This window comes from Haemaphysalis longicornis, unplaced genomic scaffold, assembly GCF_048455015.1.
Source record: "Haemaphysalis longicornis isolate Haplotype H1 unplaced genomic scaffold, Haemaphysalis longicornis Haplotype H1 scaffold_1, whole genome shotgun sequence".
Lineage (NCBI taxonomy): Eukaryota > Metazoa > Arthropoda > Arachnida > Ixodida > Ixodidae > Haemaphysalis > Haemaphysalis longicornis.
The window spans coordinates 37,928,420-37,952,218 of record NW_027526203.1 but is presented as its reverse complement, the minus strand read 5'-3'; the positions used below and the strand labels follow the sequence as shown (position 1 = coordinate 37,952,218).

Below are 23,799 nucleotides of genomic sequence, written 5' to 3'. Positions count from 1 at the left end.
TCTACAGTGGCTGTTGTGTTTCATTTGCCATCACAAAAATCAAGCATCCATGAATTTTTAATGAAGGAACGCTGCAAATATCACTTACGTGTTTATGCTTTGCCTCAGATATGTGCAGTGTTTTGTTCTTGGTCAACAATGTTGACAAGCATGAGCATCGCCACCAGATTTATGCTTAGAAATGGCATTGTGTATATAACCGTCACGTTCAACATCTGCGTAAACTTGGGCCAGGCGGCTGAATTGAGGGACAGATAAACGGACCGAAATTTCTGCGTCCAGGTAGCCTAAGAAAAACTATCGTCTTCAAAAAAAGTTTCTGAGACTCCCCCTTAAGGGGGCAAACTGGTCTTAGAGCTCTTTCTTTTATTAACTAAGCTATTTAAATGAAACTGTGCAGCATTATGGAGTTTTTTGTGCTGATTTCAGATATGAAATTAGATTTTTTGTAAGTTGATTATATGTTGAGTTAATGATTAATTGCCATTATTTTGGGTCACAGTTACAAAATAACCACTCCATACAGAATGGCAATTACCATGCGGCTAGGCAGACAAATGACTAAAGAATACAACATTAGAAGAACTTTCTTGATTTAGCTATTTTTGGTCATTTTACAACACGGTGAACTTCACTCCTCCCACGCTCTGCCAGAAATGGCTCAGAGGTGGTGCCAATTGACTGCAATATTAATTTTCCAAAGCCTGCATTTGAAAATTCTACACACATTTAGGTATCAGAAGCAAAAAGAATTACAGCTGTACCTGCTCTTGTTGCCGAGATATCCGAGGGTGAAATGCTAGCTTTGCATTGCAAGAAAAGTGCCATTTAACCATCGAATTCTACACGAATTGGGCTGTAGAGTGCACTTTAAAATGCTATTATAAAGTAATAAAAACAAAAAAATATGGTGCCTTTTGATGAATAAATTTGCAGACTGATAGAAAAATGGCCATGGATGCCGAAAATGCCATTTTTCAGAAAACACTTTTTTGACTGTTTTTCAGCCCCAAAGATTCAACTGCCCCCTTAAAAGAGCCATGAAGACAAAATACAAGTTTGTGTAATTCAAAAGATTTCATGTTTTATAGTGCTTCCAGCGCTTGTGCAGATACAAACGATGCTTTATTCACTGAGAAATTAATCAGTTCAAGTTAAAATTTTAATTTTCCCGCTATCTCGTGCATTTTCGTGGTCTGCAATGACATCACAGGAACCAACCGCTCTGTAGCCGATTGGGACACGGCCGGACTCGACTTTCCTCCTCCCATGCTGCAGGAGGAGAGAGTCCAACCGTGATTGGGAAGCCTTCCTTACCGTTAGTGAACCTAGATGGCGCCACCATACCGTGGCGACCCATTTTCTGCCTTTAGTTTGTTTTTGACCGTATTTAAACCAGGCTTGTTTTTGTTCAGGGGGAAAATAATCGTTTCGGGAAACATAGGGCTCGCTCGACTAATATGTTCACGTAAGACACCGTTTCTTGCGTCAATCAGCCAGTGTTGTCCGAGACAACCCCAAAGCCTGTGGGCTAACGTACGGGATGGCAGAGTACCCCGGCTATAGCTTCGTTAGAGAATGGTCTACGCGCCGTACACTAGCCCCCACTGAATCCGAAGACTCGCACTCGGGTTCAGGTGCTTACATGCGGTAGACAGATTCCGGCAATCCCAAGCGGGGCTTTATTGCATGGCAGATACAGGGCATATACCAGACAACACGACTATCGCTTGCAGGGAGACAGTGGCTCCGTTCGCTTGCTCAAGCCGCGGTACTCGGACCTCGATATCCGTTGTCTTGGCTGCGGGAGCAGGGGAGGCATCCCGTGCGACCGATCAGGGCAGAATGTCTCAGCAGAGTCCCCGCGGAACGCTCTCTGCTCTCGCGGGCTACTCATCAGCTCAGGTGCAGGAGGGGTCTCCTCTGGCAATCAGGAAGAGGGCGGCGAGGGAGAAGGTGACGAACCGGTCCTCCCTTCCCCTCGCCCTCCACACACGTTCGCTCCAAGCTGGTTTGGCGCGTCGCGCGGGGTCATAAAGAGGACACGACTTACGTGACGTGCCGGCTACCCAAAAAGGCGGCTACCAGCTTGCCCGAACCCTGTACGGACGAGGCATAGGGACACTAGGACCCCCACAAGCCCTGCAGTCCTGTGCAGCTAAACCAAGCATAGTGTGCACAATACCAACAGCAGTACGCATCGGTACTTCTATGTTTACGTGTGCTTTCATAACTTCCACTGTTTGTCCCACCATTCTTACGGCTTTAATTAAAAAGAATGTGCCCTAAATTTAACTCTTTCAGTACGGCGCCATAGGCCATCGTACGCCGGTGTCCGATGATTTCAAACGTCCTGCGCCTGGTGGACAACTAACGCCATCTGGCGTATTTATTGACAACTCATTTTTCGATTTTATGAAGTTTTGTTGATATTTCGCGTGCAGAGACCGCGCCAAGAGTGAAATTTGAACCCGCGATAGTGGCGAGTTGTGTGAAAAGGGCGTCCGGTGTATTTGGGCTGTATTTATAAACAAAATGGGCTTCCTGTCTGACGACTGCGGCTTTACACATTGATGTGTAGGGTCTGGACAACGTACGGTAGGGATATTTTGCCAAATGCGCCGCGTCATACCGCGTTAACCCCGTCATCGTGGCACTCGTGTCAGATTACCGCTACGGAGCGATGCGTGACACTTCTCAAGAGCGCTGGATTTTTTTTTTTCTGGTTTTTTACCACTAAAGTTAAAAGGATTTTGTGTCAGAACACAAAAAAGTGTGCTTGGATGCATGACCAACTTACACTCGAGTGGCTTTGAGGAGTGGCACAGCCATTAGTTCCGCTAGTTTGACGGGCCCACAAAAATACAAAACTTGGTGTACAGTGTTGATATATATATTGAATCATAGCCAAGAAATCTAGGAACAATATCTTAGAATTCCCAAATTAATTTTTAGGCTCATTACAATTGCTTGTATATGTTGCGTGTATATTTTTTTGTGCATTTTTTACTGATTATTTAACTAATAAACTGTAAGTAATTGCACCTTTCACAAAGCTGCTGGTATGTGTTTGTAAGAGCAATCTATAAGCTACAATTACATGCAAAGCAAGGCTAAATGTGTCTGCTAGCTCAAGAGAAAAAAATAGTTTTGTGGAAGCACTCAAAATCGGCTGTTTTTCCGCCGTAACGAAAGAGTTAAGCGCAAATAGCTTGTTCAGCAAGCTTATAAGCTCTGCCTAATTTGCGTTTGCTTTTTCCGCCCTCCACCAATCGCAGAGCTGTGCATATGACATCATAGGTTCTGTTGCGGGAAATGAGCGAGTGGGTCGCGTGGCCATTCCCTTTTTTCCTAATTATACAGCTTATTTGAGCGAAGTTTACGTTTAGTGGTGTCAGTATGATTCGAACGAGGCAATCTTTTGAATGAACCAAACTTGTGTTTTCTCTTCATGGCTGCTTTAAGTCTAACTGCGGTTAGGTTAACCACGGTTAAGGGTGCCTGTGTAACTAGGATATTAGATGGCTGCTTTTGATTTCTGTGATTGGCTCTGTGGCTAAGGTGTTGGGCTGCTGAGCCCAAGAACGTTGCTCCGATCCTGGCTGCGGCGACCTGCTTTCCATATGGAGACGAGAACGCTTGTGTGTCGAGATTTCGGCGCATGTTCACAGTCCTCAGAGAGTTACAGTTAATCCAGAGCCCTTCACTACGGTGCGCCTCGTAGGCCAGGGCACGGAGCAAGAGTATATATATAGGAGGCAAAACGGCCCTTTGCGGCAAGCATGAGTGAGTGACCAGATATTGTCACAGTGAAAATAAAAGCGTAGTACAAAGCTTCGTAGTTGCAATGGTGGATGAGAGGGTGACGGCACGTGATGAATGAAATAATAGCAGCCGCAATTCATTCCCGGGCTTCCCAGTGAAATGCCGATCACGGCGGCTGCACAGTTTCTTCTCCTGCGAGAGGTGCCACTAGCTTAAGTCAAAAGCTTGTGACGCTATCTGGCCATGCCAGAAAGCATCCTTTCCTCTCCTGTCTTCTCCTTGCTCCGTGGCCCAGGTGTAGCTTTGGCGCATTAAACCCCCCAAAATGTGAAATAATTAAAAAAAATTGGCAGAGGAAAGAGCAGAGGCAGGGACCTTTTTGTTTTACGTTTAAATTTTTCTCACTCTGAACTAACCCAGGCAGTGCTTTTGGTAATTTTTTCTAGTGAAACTTTTTTTTTTCTCTATGCTGGAGCCCAATATTAGGACCCCCCTCGGACGACAATCCCACCGGATTTCTTCCCGAAAACTTCACATTTGCAAATAGTATTTATAAGCACAACATGGGCAACAGCTGGAAACGAAATTCTTCGGACCCAGTGGAAATGCACTGAAGGCATTAAGCTCTGCTGTAAACCATAATCAAGAGTCTCTCACCGCAATGGCTCAGTGACTCGCCTCTCTGTGCTGCTGAGCTTAAGGACATGGGTTCGATCCCAGCCATGGTTCCTGGTTGACCACGGCCCTGCCGTGGTTCGATCCCGGCCGAGGGCGGAAAGCGAAAATGCACCCCCGTGTGTCGAAATTGCGGTGCATGCTAAAGATCCCCAGGTGGTCAACATTAATCCGGAGTCTTCCACTATGGTGCGCCTCATGGCCCAGGTATAGCTTCGGCGCTTGAAACCCCACAATCAGTCTAGTCAACAGTCAGTGTGCCACCCACTTTGAGGTCATGTAGTGTTTCAAACTTGTGTGTGTTTTGCCATTGGCCCATGACAAGTTGCCTGGAAATGGGTTCTGTCTGCATGTGTCTGAAGGTAATTGCCGGTTCACAGCTGCCGGCATTGAGGGGAAATAACAGGAAGCACCCCACTGACACTTATTTGGTAATTACAAACTTAAATAGCTCTCAATCGTAACCTGTTTCACTGTCTTGTTTTCTCACACCGTTTAGATAAGTGTGTTAACCCTGTCACAACCTTTTGAGCGTAAAAAGGTAGAGCTGCCAAAGAATATTTTCTGGCTTGGGAAAGTAGGGTCGACATAGACGTAGCCATTGCTGCACTTGCAGGGCAATAATGGCCTGAGTGCAAAGCATCTGTGCAAAGAAGCCTTGCATAAGGCATGCTTTTTGTTGTGCCACATACAGGATGAGGGAAGAAACATTTTCAGCCTTTCAGGATGGCAAGCTCAAGTAAATAACTGCCCGTGCGTTTCCTCTGCACGCTCAGTTGGTTGAGGTGCACGTTTTTCACCACTTGGAGAGGATATTCTGCTCTGTTCTGCTCTTTCCTTGGTAAAGCCAGTCTTGACTGCACTCAGAAAAGGGCTTGTACACCATCTTTTAAATGTATTGAAATGGGCCTAAGAAACAGTCGCCTCTTGGGTGTGTAGTTTAGGGCAGATTCTGGCCGTCTGGCCGCGGGGTCCGCTTTTCTGGTGGAGGTGAAAAGCAAAAACGCCCGTGTGTACGAGATTTTGGTGCATGTTAAAGATCCCAAGGTGGTCAAAATTAATCTGGAGCCCTCCGCTACGGCGCGCCTCATCGCCCGTGTTGCGTCGGCGCGTTAAACCCCCAAATCAATCAGATCGTATGGTGCTGCACGGAACAGTATTTGGCGTGGAGGTGTTACTTTGCGTTCGGCAGGGCACAGTGTGGAGCATCAAATAGCTCTTGCTGTTGTCACTGTCCTTTATCGGGCGTCAGCACGGACAGTACCACCATCTCGTGGAGCCCGACGTGTCCAGGGCAGAACTCGCGTCTCCTGCTGGGCCAGAGTTTGCCCACGTTCTTTCTCCTCCTTCTCTCACAGGCGGTGTGGAGTTGCAGCAGCCCTCGGGAGACGTGGACGGCGGCACGGTGTCCATGTTCTTCCAAGACGGGGACGACCGGAGAGAGCCTGCAGGGGGGCTGCACTCTCCTGCGCCACAGGTTGGGGAGGACCTGTCCATGTCCACGGCCTTTGTAGTTGCCACGCTGCCCGACGGCCAAGAAGGAGGCGACGCCAATACGAGCTTACCCCTCCCGCCACCTGGCAGTGACGGTAAGTGGTTGGCATTTCAGTGGCTTTGCATCACATGCTCGGTGTCCAGGCCCGTTGTGGCCCAGCGTAAAACGTTCCAAGCAACATGACGTGCCTTGCCAGGGTTTCTTTGTAAATCTCTTCATACCCGATTCTCGCTCGCCTCATTCAAAAGAAACAGCCTTGAGAAAAAGCAAGCTCTCTCACTGCTTGGGCACGCAACGTATTGTAGGAAGAGCAGAAACCCTGAGGGGATCTGTTGGCATGTCGTGTTGTGGCTGTAGTGCTGGTTTTTTGGGGTGACCACATGCAGCCCCCCCTCTCTCTCACCCCACCACAGAGCCCGTCAACCAGGAAGTGCTGCCTGAGCCTGTGCCATTGGCTGCTGAACCACGAGAGGTAGGTCTTGCCCATTCCGTACGAGGTTACCATTTCGACTCGTGTTTCAGTTTCAGTTTATTATTCATAGCAAAATATACAATGTGTGGAAAACATTGTACAGAAAGGAGTCCCGGAGTTCTGCTCTTTAAACGGACCCCCGGCAATTCAGTGAGTAGAAGAAGAGATTCTAAGCATTAGCAAACATTACAGACAGTGTGTTGTTTAAGGAACGCAAGGGAGTTATGAAAACAAGTATCAGAAAAAGTAAGTCAGCAAACTATTATGTACAGCAGTTAGCAGTAAATGTAGTAAGTGGTAGATATCTGAGGCATAAACTCAATTACGTTAAATCGCAAAGCACTGTAAATAACGTACGAAAACAATTTGATACAGAACATATTAGTACTTACCTTATTGACAATCTAGAACTAACACTTCGAAATGTATAGACACAAAATTAAACGGCGCATGATTGTTCAGATATGTATGACTGCAGTAATGCCCTGAAGCGTGGAATCAGTGGTGCAGCAGTATTTACAGTTAAGGGCGAAGCATTCCAAAATTTTACGGTAGAGAATGGTGCAATCTGTAATCCCCGTACGTTTGGCAGCAGGAACTTATTCTGCAGTGAATATCACATGATATTAGGGTTAGTTAATGGGGGATGCAGGTCTTAGAATACCAAAATTTGGCCAAGATGTCAAGTTTTTAAGATAGCCATTTTTGTAAAGTAGAGTTATTTTCTGCCAGCCAAATATCCAGACCCTTGAGTACGTATTGAGCCACAATATCAGTCTATAGCACATAGCACCCATGACCACTACAGACCTGCCAAGTTTTACGATTTTATCGTAAAGTGCAATCCAATCTACTGGCTGCATCTCGCCATTTCACGAAGTCATGCTGGCAACACTGTAACGGCTTGTATCCAGAGCCAAAGCCGAAGACTATAGACGGTATTCGTTCAAAAGTTTAGCGGTCAATTTCTTCGCTTGGCAACACTGGAAACGGCCACAGACATGGCCGATGCGCCACGGACACGGCGCAGCCTGGGCCACTGCAGCCGCACGCCGAAGAAAAAAAAAAGACACCGGCGTGCGTCATCTGCTCCGTTCCAATCCGTTTCTAAACTGGGGCGCCAACAGAGATGTTACTAATCGCACTCACAGTGAACTTGACGCAATACTTTGTGTTCGGCGAAGAGTTCGTAACGCGATACACAGTCATGTGTTTCACAGTCGTGCTTAGCACGGACAAGTGCCGCCATCCCGCGGATCCCGACGTAACGAGTGACGGCGCACTCGCACGGTTGCATGGAGGAGAAGAGGGGTGCCTCATCTTCGGGCCGTGCGCACAACGTCCCCTAGCAACAGACGCTTGGCCACAGATATGGCAGCGCACACTTGGTTGCCTGCATGCATTCCACGCCATTGAATACCGAGGATTCGAAATGTGCTTGCTTTTCTTTGTTTCCCCGTGTGCTTCGTGTGGTGCGTTGTGTGCGTTTTTTTTTTTTGCTGTGCTGATCAACGTTGAGTACAAGTCTTCAACCACCCAAAGAGATGATGAAGACCTAGTAATTGTCAGCCAGACCACGCAGAGCTTGTAAAGCCTGAAGAAAGAAGCGGGGGAGGAGTTTTTTACATGAATCAGAAGATTCTTCGTGCCGGCAACAGAGTAGGTACATGATCTTGAAATTTCCACTGAAGTGTGACCTGTTGAAGAGTGCAGAAGTGGCAAGGCTTGCTTCCATTGAACTTACGAGGTTTGCTGATATCAAGTATCTAGTCAACCGCTTCCCAGTGCTTGTACCAGTTCAAGAGGGGCAATGTATCAATCCTGCTCTGGACGACAATCGGGCAGAGTTTGCCCGTCTTCAGTCGAAAGAACTACCCGCTGAAGTAACAAAGCAGGAGCAGATCGACGAGCAGTGGCGTGCGGTCTCCGATCTGCGAGAAGTGGATGGCACTTTGAAGTATGCTAAACTTGCGAAAGTTATGTTGGGGGTCGACACTCCTGAATAGCAATGCAGAGTGTGAAAGAGCTTTCAGCAAAGTCAGAAAGGCGCACACACAGTTCCGTGCCTGCATGTCCGAAAAGACAGTTGAGCATTTGATTGTTGCAAGATGTGCCGAGGCAGCAACGGCCTCTGTGCTACTAGCCCAGCCCTCCAATTCCAAGATTTAATTCTTAGAACATTTTGTCCGTCTTTTGTGATATGTTAGCTATGTATTTTATCCAAGCTAGTTTCTGAGGGATAAAATAGAATTTTAGTATTTTTCTATGCAATTTTAGTATTTCTTTGCATCTTCTGTAGTACTTCGAGCAGTGTGGGGTTGGCAGGTCTGCCACTAAAATCAGCAAGATTAGCTTCGACGTGAAAATAGCAATTTTTCCAATGACTCGCCACTCAGGTTCTAGATGCACTATTGCATCCATCTTGGTCTCATTCGAAAGCGTCTTTTCGTTTTCAATTCTCCTCCAGAACCAATTTGTTTTGTGCAGTGGTCGCGAGTAAAACTGAGTTAGAAAAAAGACAGAATGTGCTGGCCAATTGTCTACTGACTGCACGTGAATCAGGGCGCAATCTTATTGCCTGGGCGTTGGGGGTCGTCTGCCAGGCACTCTCATCACAGTGCAACGACTCACGTACTTGTTCATGCGAGGACTGACAAAAGCCCTGCACAACGTAAAACTAAAGTAAATAATAAATATGTCTATCAATAACCGTAAAAAACATCGAGCAGTACAGTGTAGACTGCTTATAACGTATGTCGTGGGATCCACAAAAATCCGCACTATAAGTGGTACCGCATTATAAACAAAACATATGCGAATCCAATCACATCCCCGCACGGGGCACCTTGAGCAATCTTGGTGACAGTATTGGCGACACCGCGGACTCCGAGCCACCATACTCGCGCTGTAACCGACCGTGGTAATGAATTTTAAGGTGAAGGGTAGAAACCTCAAACGGTGGCCGTCGGAGCCCAGGCAGGGGTGAGACAGCTGCGCATATTGTGCAGTTTTGATACAAATTTGTTTTCCTGCGCCAGGCTGCTCCAAAAGCTTGAAAATTGCAAAAATTGCGCCAAACTGCTCCAAAACAGTCTGAGAGCCAAGGATTTTAACGCTCCCGTAAGTTTCAGTGGGGGAAAATGCTAACTGACGGCATACTTTTCCAGCATCTTGTCCCCGAGATAGTTTTTCCGAAATTCACAATGTCGGGTTGTACATGTTATATATATTCAGTGAGTTTTTAAAGTTTTCCCATTGGAAACCATTGCAAAGTCTGGTAGAAAAAATACTTGTGTACTGAGGCGACAAACTACTTATGCCAGTTGATGAAAAAATGGCAATTTTCGGAGCGCCGTATCTCCGAAACGACATGACTGGGCGCCGCTATCTTGGGGTGGTGAAGATTGGAAAACATGGCCGCCGGGCTAAGCACTTGCTCGTGGTTCAGGCCGAGTACCCTTTGCTGATATCTACCGTGGTTTTGGTTATGGGGGTGGCGGGGTTTACATCGGTTGATCTGTTGCGGGAAGTTGTGCGACTTGAAAGATGGGAGTTTATCGAAAACAACATTGTGCCCGCGAATTCGCCGTGTTTTGGCCTCGAGTGTGGGGCGCGGTGTGTTCTTGAAGGGAAATTTCGGACTCATTGCAATGTTATAAAACGCCGAGCTATTGCTGCCTTTAACAACGATCTTGTGAGCGGCGGGAATGGGACGATCGCCACTGCAGAAGTGGCGGCGCAGACTACATCGCCGCAAAATGTTCAAGCAGTGTCCGATAGCGGGACGGGCTATTATTTCACGCTAGTAATAATGGTTCATCTATCTGAAGGAAAATTTAATGCTAAAAGGAAAGTAGATAAATATACCAACGTTACTCAAATAACGATCGTAGTAAACATGCACATCGGGGATTGAAATGGGAGAGCTGTTGGGGTGCGACGACTGTCACCTCGCTTTACGCAACTTTTGCCATGGCTCTACACTTGTGCGTAAAGCCGAATCTGGGATTACAAAAATAAAAATTTCGTCATTCACATGATAATAAAAATCCCTTGTGATTGCTGAGTTTTTCAATTCCATATTTTCAATGGCCCTCCACGCTATCTATACATTGAGCTTAAAGGGACAGACAACCGATTTTTGTCGCATATATGTTCTCTAGCTCATATGAAAGCCAGTGTTTTATATAGCCCGGTAATCACAAGCAATTTCTAAACAAATCGGCAGAAATAATTTTAATTTGGCAGCAAACTTCCTGAAATCGGAGGGGTGGCGGTTCGTAGTGTCGAAACTTGGCACTACAATATGTGTCCCTGTCACGTGACCTGCAAACCTAGCAGCTACTGTAACTGCTGAAACGTTTATTTGCGTATTGAAAACCTTTCAACACAAGTATTTGTACAAGGTTAAATTGTATATGTATTTCTAAACATTATTTTGAAAATTCTAAAGACACGCTGCCCACCGCCGCTGGGTTGCTCTCAGTGTGGCTAACTGAGCCACCATGCCCAGAATCAACGGCAGCGTTCAGCAAACAGTCCCAGTGAAGGAGCTTTAACGATTCTCCCTGAGTCAGAGGCGTTTGTTCTGCCAAAATATTTGATTTCAGTTTCCAAATATGCCAACGGCAGCTTAAAAAAAAAAAAAAAACTGTCGCGCCCGGGGAGAATCGAACTTCCCACATCCACAACGTGAAGCCAGATTCTACCTATCGTCTATCCCAACAGATGGCGCAGTCGTGCACAATAGACCGTTGCATTGAAAAAACACATAAAGGAACAGGAAAGCCTGCGATTAAAACTTTTTTTGCTGGGTAGAAGTTTTTAAATATCGTTTTTCATTTCGCATACAGACAAAAGTATGTTGCCGAGCTACTCTATGTCATGGTTGCCAGCATCATTTTTGGGAGGGACACATACGGCTTGCAGATCTAAAAATTTCGATTTAAAAAGTTCGAGGGCGTTATCAGCAAAACCGTTTCTCGTCAAGGTGCTTTAAGTGATGCCCTTTCATTTGGGATAGAGAATATATACCCGGCAAAAATTGGTTGTCTGTCCCTTTAGGAATTTAAAAATGGTTTGTAGAAAGGTAGTGTAGTTCGTACCTTGTGATACTCTGGTAGAAAAAACTTTATTGAAAGGCTGTTTCAGTGCTATGTATGTTCAAAACTGATTAAAAAGTGCGCTTTTCCTCCCGAGTTGCCAAAAATTTGATTTTTTAGGCTCCTCAGGTGACATAATAAATGTTGTTCTTCTGCTCCAAGTCAAGGTTCTTCTGCTCCAAAATCGAGATTTCGCTGCTCCAAAAACTGCTCCCAAATTTTATTCAGCTGTCTCACCCCTGCCCAGGTCAAGCTCCGGCGGATGGGCTCCCTGTCTGTTTACCAGGCAGGGAGCTCTGGGACCTCTCTCGGTATCAGGGTAACCCAAGCGAAAAAAGTACCCCCGTCTCCTGCTTCAATACTATAGCATATGGTATTTTCAAACCCCCCTTCTAAACGTGATCGGTCCCTGAAAAGGGGCCGCACCGAAGTATCTTTTCCCCCATTGCCATCCTTAACTTTTCCTGAACTGGATCATTTTTCTCGATTTGTTGTCATGGGATCCCTCAATCTAGCCGAACGTCTTGCATCGCAGTCAGTGTTCTTGATTGCAAAATATCTTGAAGGTATAATTGGAACATCTTACAAGGCTAAAAAACAAATGACTGGTGAGGTCCTTGTCGAGGTAAACGACAAGCAGCAGGCCACAAAGCTCCTAGCTCAGACTCTACTGGCTGATCTCGACATCAGTGTCACACCCCACCGGAGCCTCAACAGCTCCCAGGGTGCGATCTCTGAGCCAGATCTCTTGAACGAAACGGATGCGTATCTCCTTGCGGGCTTGAAGGATCAGGGCGTCATAGCCGTGAGGCGCATCACCATACGCAGAGATGACAAGGAGATTCCCACCAAGCACATCATCTTGACCTTTAACCGCTCAGCAATTCCGCAACATATAAATGCCGGCTTTATCCGTTGCTCCATCCGCCCCTACATCCCGAACCCACGGCGCTGTTTTAAGTGCTAGCGGTACGGGCACGGTACAAATTCTTGCCGTGGCCGAACAGCGTGTGCAAAATGCGTGGCACAGGGTCATCCTACCGACAACTGTCCTTGTGTAAACGGCCAGGGGCCACATGCGGCATACTCCCGCAAATGTGAAAAATTTCAACTACAGTGTAGACCGCTTATAACGTATGTCGCGGGAGCCGCAAAAATCCGCACTATAAGCGGTACCGCACTATAACCAAAACGTGCGCGAATTCAACCAAATCGCCACATACCTCTCAAGCCATCCTAAATTTTTTATCACCCAAACGCACAGCACCTAAAAACAAAGGCAGGGTCTTTATTTCGTATTATTTTTAACATCAGCCGCTGCTGCAGGGTCTCACACATTGCAAAAGCGCGGTCTTACAAACGGCGAGTGCGGCGTTGTGTTTGTGTTTTGAAAGACCATGACTACGTTTTTTGCGTCTATATGAAGATGCCGCAGGACATGATAAGAAAGGCCAGCAGGATTTTTTTTTTTTTTACCCCACCTTGTGGTCACGATGCCGAAGGCGGATGCTTATCAGCGTAACGTACTGGTGGTGGAAATCTTCGCGCGGCTCGCTTGTTCGGAAAGAGCAGTGGCTTATCTGCACAATGTTCTAAAGCGTGAACCGCATGGAACGATTTCTCGCGAAAACGTGCGGCGAACGCCGCAGGCGCGGTGACGCCGGCTCGGATACAACTGGCTTTGCAACTGGCGTAATGTGTGCGGCGCGGTAAGAGGCGGCAACATGGCGTCGGCACTGGCCGTGAAGCAGTGCAGGCAGCTCCAGTGACCACTTCTAACCGCTCGCTGAAATGCCGCACGAGGCGCAAGCGAAGATGCTCATGCAAGAAAAGAGCTGATAATGTGACCGCAAAGTGGAATATAAATTGCCATTCACGCTGTTTGTGAAAGTGCCCATCAAAAAATACCGCGGTGGTAAGCCTAAACTAAAGTCCCTTCATCCGATCGAGGGACTTTAGCCTAAACACCCCTGGCACGGCTAGCCGGCTGGGAGCGCTTCGAATCTCCCGCCATTAGGTGCGCGTCTTTCCATTGGTGCAAGTCGTCAGGCTTCTCCCACTGCCACGCGAAGAAGCCACCGCGAGCGCGGAATCGTAGACGCGAGCATGAAAAAAACGCGTGCGCAACGCCGATGTGCACAATTCGTGTGCGAAAACGGGCCATGCGGTTCACGATTAATAGAAACAACTTGCCACGCGCGGACGGGGAGTTGGTCGCTATCTTCCGAGGTGCATTAAGCAAGGACAGTTGTGGTTATCACGTACGCGCGAACTAAAGGGTGCCTATTTTCTTCTGTGTCGAAGTTAGAGGAGAGCAAGGGGTGCGCGCTGCATCAGATGGCCGATTTCATCATATCTTTTTTTCTTTTGCTACCCTAAAACGATGCCCCAGCTGCGCCAGTCAATCAGCAGACCCGCCGAAAAACCGCACTATAAACGGTATTGTGGTTCGGCCAACCGCATCTTAAGCGGTAACTCATGCATTGAGTTCTATGGGAGGCAAACCGGTGGTCACAAAAACCCGCGTTATATCCGGTCCCGCACTATAAGTGGTTACGTTATAAATGGTCTACACTGTAGAAAAAAAGATCTTCAAGGTCACTGAGAACATCACCTTCCCAGAGTCACGGAAGAGGTTCGCCTCTTTCCCCCTGGGGAGGTACGCCAACGCAGCTCGCCGGGGGGCACAGCGGCGTCTGGTTTCCACGGGGACCCAGTTCAGCGAGTCTGACTTGGTCCCTCTCCTGCCCCTTGCTGGGTTGCTTCAGGCAGCCCAACCCGTCACCACACCGCTTGCTGAGGCAGCAGCGGTTGTGGTGCCAAACGCTTCCGTCGGGACCGGTGCCGCTCCCGCCACTGCCTCCCCGTCCTCCAGTGCGTTGGAGGGTGCTGAAGGGATGGACACCGGGGGCCCCGCATCGGCTCCCGCCGCCACCACACCGTCCGTGCCGCCTCTGGCGCCCCCTACGCCCTCGGTGGTGGCAGGTCAAACGAAGGGCCCCTGAAGGGGGGCCAAGTCCGGGGGAGCTAGGTCCGTCGGGCACCGCTCTGACATCTGACGAGAAGGTGGACATCGAGCAAGGACATATTCACAGAAGATGGAAAGGACATATTCACAGAAACATCTAAACTACACCACACATCGATAAAACACCTACACGTGAAGGAAGCCGCCCAACTCGTAAATCAGCACATCCTCGACGCTTGCCAAAAGTCCATTCCCCTGGCCTCCAGTGTGTCCCGCAACCCAAGGAAGCCCTGGTGGAATAAGGACTGCAGGCGGGTGCGAGAGGCCCAGAACAAAGCGTAGGGTATCCTCCGTCAGTACCCCACGTCGGATAACCTCATTTCTTTTGAACGGGCAAAGGCTTTTGGAAAGCGGGTGCGTCGTGAGGTGAAAGAGGAGAGTTGGCATGCCTTCCTCACTTCCATCAACACATACACAGACACACACAAAGTCTGGACCCTAATACGAAAACTGAAAGGACAACAAACACACAGCCTGGCCCTTGTAAGTACTACAGGGGACACACTCGTAGACCAGGCTAACACACTCACACAACACTTCCAACATGTGTCCAGCTCAGCACACTAACACTTTCATGCAACACAAAACATCTGCAGAGAAAAAGCCCTTACATGACAAAGACAAATCAAAAATTTCTTACAACTCTCAATTCACACTCTATGAGGTGAGGGCTGCCCTGAGCACATGTAAACCTTCAGCTCCAGGTGCAGAAAAGATTACATACACCATGATGCAACACCTACACCCAGATACTCTTGAGACCTATACAACAAAATATGGCTTTCAGGGCAGCTTGCAAGGTCTTGGAGGGAGGCCATTGTAGTGGCTTTCCTGAAGGAAGGGAAGGACCCATCCTCTCCTGCCAGCTATCGATCGATTGCCCTCACAAGCTGCCTGTGCAAGCTTGTCGCAGTGATGTGATAGCTGCGCCAATTGCGCCTAACTGCGCCGAGAGGTAAATCCTGCTACATCCTGCTACAAGGACTCTGATTTCAAGCAATCTGCGCCAATCTTGCGCCGAAGCTTCGTTTCGCCGGGCTTCCACGATGTGGCGTGCTCTTTACACCACAAGAGTTGAAGAGGAGGGAATCTTGGAGTGTTTTCTGCTCGCGAAAACGCGCCGCGCATGCCACAGGTGCGCTGACACTGCCGCGGAACACGCACGCTGTGCACGGCGCGGCCGGCGGTGGAAACATGGGAGCGGCTTCGGCCGCGAAGTGGTGTGGGGATCTCGAGCGACTGCGTCTAACAGCTCTCTAAAATGCTGCTCAAGCCACAGATGAAGTTGCTTGTGCGATGAAGGAGCTTATAATGGGGGCGAAAACGGTACTGCGCCCATGCAATATCTGCCGGGGTAGTAAGCCTAACCATCTCTGTCTGAGCCAGCTGGCTTCTCGAGTGCGTCGCGCGTCAGTTTCTGACCGAGCAGAAGGTGCCGCGGGCGGGATATCGTCGATGCGGGCTTGAAAATATCGCGCTCGCAACGCCGATGCGCACGAATCGCGTGCATAAACACGCCATGCGGTTCACGCTTTACTATCTGCTTTGCAATTAAGCTTGGCGAGTTAGCACAGGACCGGGATACAGTCTACGCCCATTACAACGGACCGTCTTAATCCGGAAAAAAACGTCCACTGTAGCCGAAGTATGCAGTATCCGACGGGGGTGGGGGGGTGGGTTGGTATGAGCCCTAAAGTAAGTACTTTGACTGATATTGCATATACATATACATACACTTTGTTCTTTCTACAAACCTGCAGCACCTCTGTACAGTGTTCGCGCGAGGGCAAAATTCACGTAAACACTGTTCCCATAGCTTAGCACCGGCACTTGGAAAAGGCCTAGCGCATGCAGTCAAGCGTGTAGAGACACATGATAAGCTGAGCAAATAAAGCAAGAGTATAACTAGGCACAATTATTAATTGGCTATAAAACATCAGCCGTGGCCATCAGAGTTAGCTAGGCTTTTTTGACTCCCTTCACGACGAGGCAGGTTTTCCCGAAACCGTTCGTCAAACAAATCGGATCGCGGCCTGACATTCCCCCAAGGCAGCTTCCACATTTTTAACAATTTTAGTCTGGTTATTGAAACAGCTGTAATGAAATAATCTGATGACGGACAGCTGTGAAATTGAAAGTTACCAGTTGGACTGCGCACGGTTACCGGCAGATTGCTCACTATGGATGGGAACCAACCCCCCCTACTTGAGGCATTTCTTCCCTTTTTCACCAAACGGAACAGGAACAATGCATGCGTGGGAATAATGAAGACCAAACTCCACTGAACCCGAGTTTTATTATTACATGAAAAAAAAAAAAAAAAAAAAAACTGACGAGGGCAAGACTCGCCTTTGGGTGCACCACTTTGTGTATTCGATAGCGCTGTTTTCAATCTCACCGGAGTCGCGTTTATCGGCAGAGGCCTTGTTCTTGTTGGTAGAGCGGACCGTCTGCTTAGACAGGCCTGTAGTTCTGGCGATGTCGGTCTGTTTTTCCCCTTGTTCGACAGCATTAATTACACTTAATTTATCCGACAGTGAAATCAGCTACCCTGCCACTCATGCCGCTGGTCGCACAAAAAAAAAAAAGCCACTGGCACTGGCTTGGCTTGGCTGTGCCAACGACCCAGTTGCAAGCAATGTAGCCAGACATAACAGTTTTCTTGCAAAAATAAACAAAGAAAAAGCATATTGCATGCCGGCCCCGTGGAAGTCCGCTATAAATATTCAGTCGAAACAACTTTCGCCTAAACTTTAGCCTGTTGTAGCAGACAGTCTGCTCTAGCCGGGTCCGTTATGAGCAGAGTGGACTCAATTTAAAATACATAGGGACCAGACAAACCAACAGAAATGGTCTGTTATTACCGAAAGTCTGTTGTTGCTGAATCCGCTGTAACGAGCGTAGACTGTAATTGGAGATTAATTGGAGAGGCCTTTGCCCTGCAGTGGGCATAGATAGGATGATGATGATGATGATGATGAGAGCTTGGCAGGAGTTCACGTGACTAACTCCGAGGGGTTGAGATGGAGAGGGCATTGCAAGGGTAGGTAGCAAGAAAGGGGAAAGACACGAAAGTTCAAGGTGGCCTAATTTTGGACCGGCTGTAAGCCGGTTCAAACAGCTTTCAGTTTCGGAGAAAGTGATCTTGCCTGACTCAACATGTCGTTCATGAGGAACGCTACAGGAATGCTTCAGGAAAGCATTTTATGATAAAACTTTCTTTGCAAAGATTCTCTTTGTGAAGAATGTGGTTGACATTTTCACTGATTTTTTTTGTCTTCGTTTCAAATAAGTTAGCCGTTGGTCCACCTACTCAATGATCATCATAGGTGACCCTCTTTCACAAGCTGGGTGGGTGCTTCATGAAGACAGTCTTACCACTCAAAAAAGCCAGAAAGTTACCGTTGTTGCAAACCTAGTCCCCTGTAAATTGGAAAGCGAGTGTAGAAGTCGGAGGGGAGATGTAGCATGCGATTTCGTCTTGGGAACCCGGAGAGAAACCGACATTTAGGCTGGGCGCTAGAAGCTTTTACACAAAATGCACTCAGTACATTCTGTCGCGTGTCACTGTGTTCCGTTCATTACGGTTTTAGGAAACGTTCTGTAGCCTACCGATTGGAATGCTACACTGATAGTCATTTTTTAAATAAAACTTCAAGTTCTTTCATGATCTGTTGTTGGCTCATGCAGTGGATGCATGTACACACTCGCACGGACTCTTTCGGTGCTTGTCTCGAGGCATTTCATAGTCGCTGCTAAAAGACATCTGTGCGGCAGAAACTTGTCTGCTCCGAAGGCATTTTACTTGTTTAAACATTTCTGTGTGCCCAGGATGCTGCTTTTGGGGCTTCTCTCGGTTGTTTTGCTCCCCTTTTAGCAATATTTCTCAAATCTTAATGCCCGTTCTGGCTGCTCCAAAAGCCGATTTTGCTGCTCCAAAACCTACTTTTGGCTGCTCCAAAATGACTCGACCCAATCACATCACTGTGTCGGGGAGATGATAAAGAGGAGACTCGTGTACTTCTTAGAGTACAATGGTCTTGAGAGCTGCCAGGCAGGCTTCAGGGCGGGGCGATCCACCAATGATCAATTGGTTGCATTGGAGTCCTACAGTAAAGATGCCTACATACATGGCCAATATTGCATGAAAGTATTTTTTTATATTGAAAAGGCATATAATCCTTTGGTATATCAGGTAACATGCTGAACACTCTTTCCAGTTACCTGTGCGAACGCACATTTCGACACTTTCAAACGTTCACGTGCAGGAAAATGGCGTGCCTCAAGGTGGCGTTTTGAGCTGCACCTTGTTTATAGTAAAGATGAACCCTCTCGGAAAGGCACTGCTGCCAACCATCTCCTGCTTAATGTATGTAGATGACGTCCAAATATCTTTTAAATCATGTAACATATCTATATGTGAACGTCAGGTGCAGCTTGCGGTTAACAAACTTGCTCGCTGGGCAGATGAAATGGGTTTAAACTTAAAGGAGTACTGACACGAAATTTCTCGCTTTCAGTTTTTATGCTGTAAAGAATACCTATTGGCCCAGTAATTACGAAAATCGAACCGAAAGCCGTCAGCCGCCAACACAGAAATTATTATAGCAGGTTTATTGCAACCAATTTCAAATTTGGTCGCCGCGCGGGAAAATGGCCGTTCGAAGGCCAGCCTGCAAGCGGGCAGCCTTACGTCACGGTCTCACCCGTGATGTCAGGGACGTTTTTCTTTCCTCCATGCGTTCACCGCATCGTCTGCTACGATTGTACATGGTCCGCGACTCGCCCGCGCAGTCGACATGTCGTCTGAATCTTCAGACTCGGATGAGTCACGGCCACCCGACAGACAGAACAACTTTATTTGGCCAGGCGATTAGGCCGGCGATGTCTTTGCCGTCATCCGTTTTTTAATATCACTGCGGCTTGAACCGGCGCAGACCGTGATAGCAACAGCTTGTCGCCACTCTTCTAATCAATCTGATCACGAAAAAGAAGCTTTACATGCGAGAAACTAGATGTTAGTGTGTTGAAAATTGTGCTAGGAGTTGTTATCAGAGCTGAATTTAAAAGTGGCGTTCAGATATTTGCCACGATGGGAAGCCTACGCTGACCGGCAGCGGAGGTTCGGCGCTCCGACCCAGCACTGTCGGCACCACGGTGCGGCGAGCGGCCGAAAGATGGCGCCACCTGCGCGCTAGAATCAAAACAAGCCGCGGCAGATGTCTTGGTCACCGATCGCAGAAACGGAAATTATTGCCAAAATAAAGCTTCATATGCGAAAAAGGGGATGATAGTGTGGTGAAAAGTTGTATAAGGGATGGTCATTGGCAGTTGTACAGATACCAGCGATCAAATAGTCGCCACGATACTAAGTTCCCAACACCCAAGGTGACCCGTGCAACCACGAGCCCGCTGGCTTGGGCGACAGTTCTTGCGGCCGCCGGCGTGCACGAACTCCACGAAGTCCACATTTAGCGCTGCATGTCGTCGTGTGGAAAATAATTCATCTTGGCGTCGTCGTCGATTTGCTCGGGCAGGCTTCCACGAGCAGTACTTCGCATACCGCGAGCTTGCCATAGCACAACTTGGGCGAGCTCGGCGACGCGCACGCCGCGTCGCCGCGGTGCTCGTCGACATCGCGCACCACGCCGTTTTCGGCACCAGTGTCGAACACCATGCGCCGGCAACGAACTGAAGAGCAAAGACGTCGAACACGTAACGTTTACAAGCATTGCTCACACAGCTACGCCCACGTCTCCTGCCCAAACGAATACCACCGACAACAGCAGCGCAGGATTTCGTTTATGGTTCTGAAAACGACTATATGACGTCACCCTGAACCGGCCAGACACGTAGGCCAATGTTTCGTCACGCCGAAAGCGATTGCGCTAGTGCTGCCGATTTGTGGAAGCTCGCGGCCTGGACAATCAAAATCGATTTTAGATGTGATTCCGGCCTCGGATCGCTGCAAAAATTTCTTTGAGGCATCTGTACAAACTACTGAAGCCAATTATATCATTTTTTAGGTATCAAAATTTGGTGTCAGTACTCCTTTAATCCTTCTAAAAGTACCTGCATTGTATTTTCAAAGAGACATGGGATGCAAGCAGACCCTGACATTAACTTTATGGGCACTCGATTCCCGTAAAAAAGGAACACAACTTTTTAGGTGTAGTCTTAGATGAAAATCTCACATTCATTCCACACATCAAGCAACTCAAGCATAAATGCCTCAAAACGATAAACATTCTAAAGGTCCTCTCACACCAATCATATGGGGCCTATAAGCAACTCCTCCTGTGTGTTTTTACCAGTGTAGTGGGATCTTGTTTGGACTATGGGAGTGTTGTGTGTGGGTCAGCCACGAAAACAGCACTTACATGCTCGACCCAGTGCGTCACTTGGGGCTTCGCCTCTCTTGTGGCGCATTCGGTACGAGCCCTGTCCAGAGTCTTTACACAGAGTGTGACAAATGGTGCTTTTCACACCAGTGAACCTATGTTGACTTGTTATACGCCTTTAAAATTTCATCAAGGGACAATTATCCTTTTAAACCTGTTTTTAAGGATACGTCCACATCCCAGATCTTTTTAAATCGCCCAGCCATTTCTGCACCTTTCTCACTCAGAGTCAAAGACCAGGTTTCTGACGATACCTATAAAACGTCCTGTATCACGCTTTTACCCCCATGGCAAGTTTGCCCCATGCTGTGCAACTTATCATTCGTGAAAATCGAGAAAAATCGAGTTCCAAGTAGCGCAATTTTGCAGCACTTCTTGTTTTTACGGGCTAAATATCACTGTGCAGAATTTTACAGTGATGCGTCCAAAAGATCCTCCACTGTGTCTTGTGCTGCGCACGGTCCCAATTTTTTTGCAGGTAGAACTATGAATATAAACACCAGTATCTTTACGGTGGAGGCATATGGCATTTTTCTTGTTGCAAGTCATATTATTGAACATCATGTCCCTAAGTCTGTAATTTATACAGGCTCGTTGAGTGTGGTGCAGACATTGTCATCCACAAAGTCATCCAAAAACCATGTCATCAATCTCGTCCTAAAGACCATTATCTCTGCATATGCCTCAAATCTTGAACTGACTGTGTGTTGGGTCCCTGGCCACTCTGGATTAGCCGGTAATTGAGACTGCGGATCAGATGGCTGCCACTGCTGTACTTTCAAATACACTGCACACACCAACTTTACCCTACACTGACCTCAAGCCACACATCAGAAAGCGCCTTCGCATCACATTGCAAGCAGACTGTAATACTGAGACAGACAACAAGTTACACCTAATAAAACCACACTTAAGACCATACACTACGGACACACTAAACAGACACTCTGAAGTCACCCTGGCCGGGTTACGGATAGGCCACACACATGCGACGCACTCACACCTGCTCACTGGGTCTCCAAGACCTGTGTGTAGCAGGTGTGGGGAGGGCCTATCATAGTTCACATCCTATTCACATGCAAGGCACTCAACACAACAAGACACAGGCACTTCAAGGAACTATACAGACACATATTACGCTACACCCTTCCTTGTTTTAGGGTGACAATGCCATGGTTTCCATAAAATGCGTTTTTAAATATTTGTATGTTGTTAACTTTTAAAACCTCATTTCCTATCATGCATAATCAAAACTGGCCCTACACACCAGCTATCACCATTGCCTTTAATTGATTTTACTGTTATTCTGGCTTACACATTTTATGACCAACGTTTTTCGGTTATCTACTTTTGTTTGGCGCTCTTTGCCCCAGCTGGCCTTGTGCCAAAGAAATCCCACCATCATCATTGAATTCAATCACACCACAATCTACCTTCCAATAATTATTGGTTTATTGTCACTCGAACGACGATCTCTTAAAGGGAAACTGAAGTGAATTTGTCAAGCTCCTGTTTTTGCTTGCACTGTTTAGACTGGCTCAAATTAACACACTTTTCATTGTTTATCCGGTTGACAAATCGGTAATTTTTTATAAAGCCCGAAAGAAGCAAAACTACCATGTGCGGTCTGCGGCAGCCTCACCAGCTGTGTCGATGGGAGGAGGTGCACCGTGACTGGATGATGTCCAAGAAGAGCATTCAAACAAGTTCCAGTTTCGGTTTGTTAAAACAGTATGCTTGAGATCCGACATTATCGGATTCTCGATATCTCGGGCATTCTCGATATCTCAGCAATCGTCATACTGCTTTTCTGCCATGTTGTCGGCTGTAAAATGCCTATGATAAGCCTCCCAGGACGGCTTGGAATCGTAGCAATCACTAGCTGAGGCATATGCAGTGGATGAACGCCCTCTGCGTCACCACAGACGCCCAAATGCCATGCGCTTTTCCCACTTATTTGGAGCTTGCCTCATTCATGCCTGTACCGTGAAAAGCGTGTTCGCACCAGGCCAAGGGTCTGCTGATTCTGGCCTGCGCCCGCAAGCAGTCGGTGCTTATGGCAACAGCACGCCAACGAGAACTGGCTAGCGCGTCAGTGTCAGTCTACGCGTGTTCTGCGAACTCGCTTGTGGAGCAGGGAACATTATGGCCCAAAAATGTGAACTCAGTATAGAAAACATCGGCCGAAAACGGAAAAAATCAGCTTACAAAAAAAAAAAAGTACCCTTGGGGATTCGAACTTGCGACTTGCAAAATATCATACCTAGCGCTCGAGACCACTTGGCCACGGGCCAGCGCTGTCGATGGTGGAAATATAAGGTATATAATGTATAACCAGCTTACACTTTTATTCAGTTTTAGCGTTTTAAGCAGCTTAGGTGACTGTTGTATAGTGCTCGGGCAGTAAGCGTCGCCCAAATTTCCACAATATCTCATGTCTAGCTTAGACTGAAAAGTGTTCGCAGATGCCTAGTCGTGATGCTCACCGCTGTGCTTGTTCATCCAGCGCAAAAAAGTGCTTCCTGCTCCCTAGTTCTATGCTGTACGGTAAAAGTATCAGTTGATTTTATTTCCTTAGTACCTATATTGACTTCGCTGACTCTTCTCCCGCCTTCAAGAGGCCTTAGATTCTCCTACTAGCGTACCAGTCAGCGAAGCGTCGCATGTGCGCTTGTGCAGCACTTGTGTGGAGCGACCTGGACTTGGAGCTTGATACAGTGTACAAACTAACAAACTAAAGAAACGCACATTCTTCCCTTCACAAATGTGTCGTGGCTTAGTTTCAACTGAGCGAACGAATTGCGACGACTTGTTAGGCCAGTGGACTAAACGCTGTACCGTAAACGCAGGGCCGACTGACT

The 23,799-nt window shown here is 47.5% G+C and overlaps 1 protein-coding gene across 10 annotated transcripts in view; it reads left to right on the top strand.

Annotated features, from left to right (window-relative positions):
• Positions 1–23,799, top strand: part of LOC144175856 (uncharacterized) — a 229,436-nt gene that overhangs the window by 52,026 nt on the left and 153,611 nt on the right. For all 10 annotated transcript variants that reach the window (XM_077704906.1, XM_077704915.1, XM_077704958.1 and 7 more), the window contains exons 8-9: positions 5,799–6,029; positions 6,349–6,407. In XM_077704906.1, the coding sequence (XP_077561032.1) occupies positions 5,799–6,029; positions 6,349–6,407 (290 nt within the window). The remainder of the gene's footprint in view (positions 1–5,798; positions 6,030–6,348; positions 6,408–23,799) is intronic.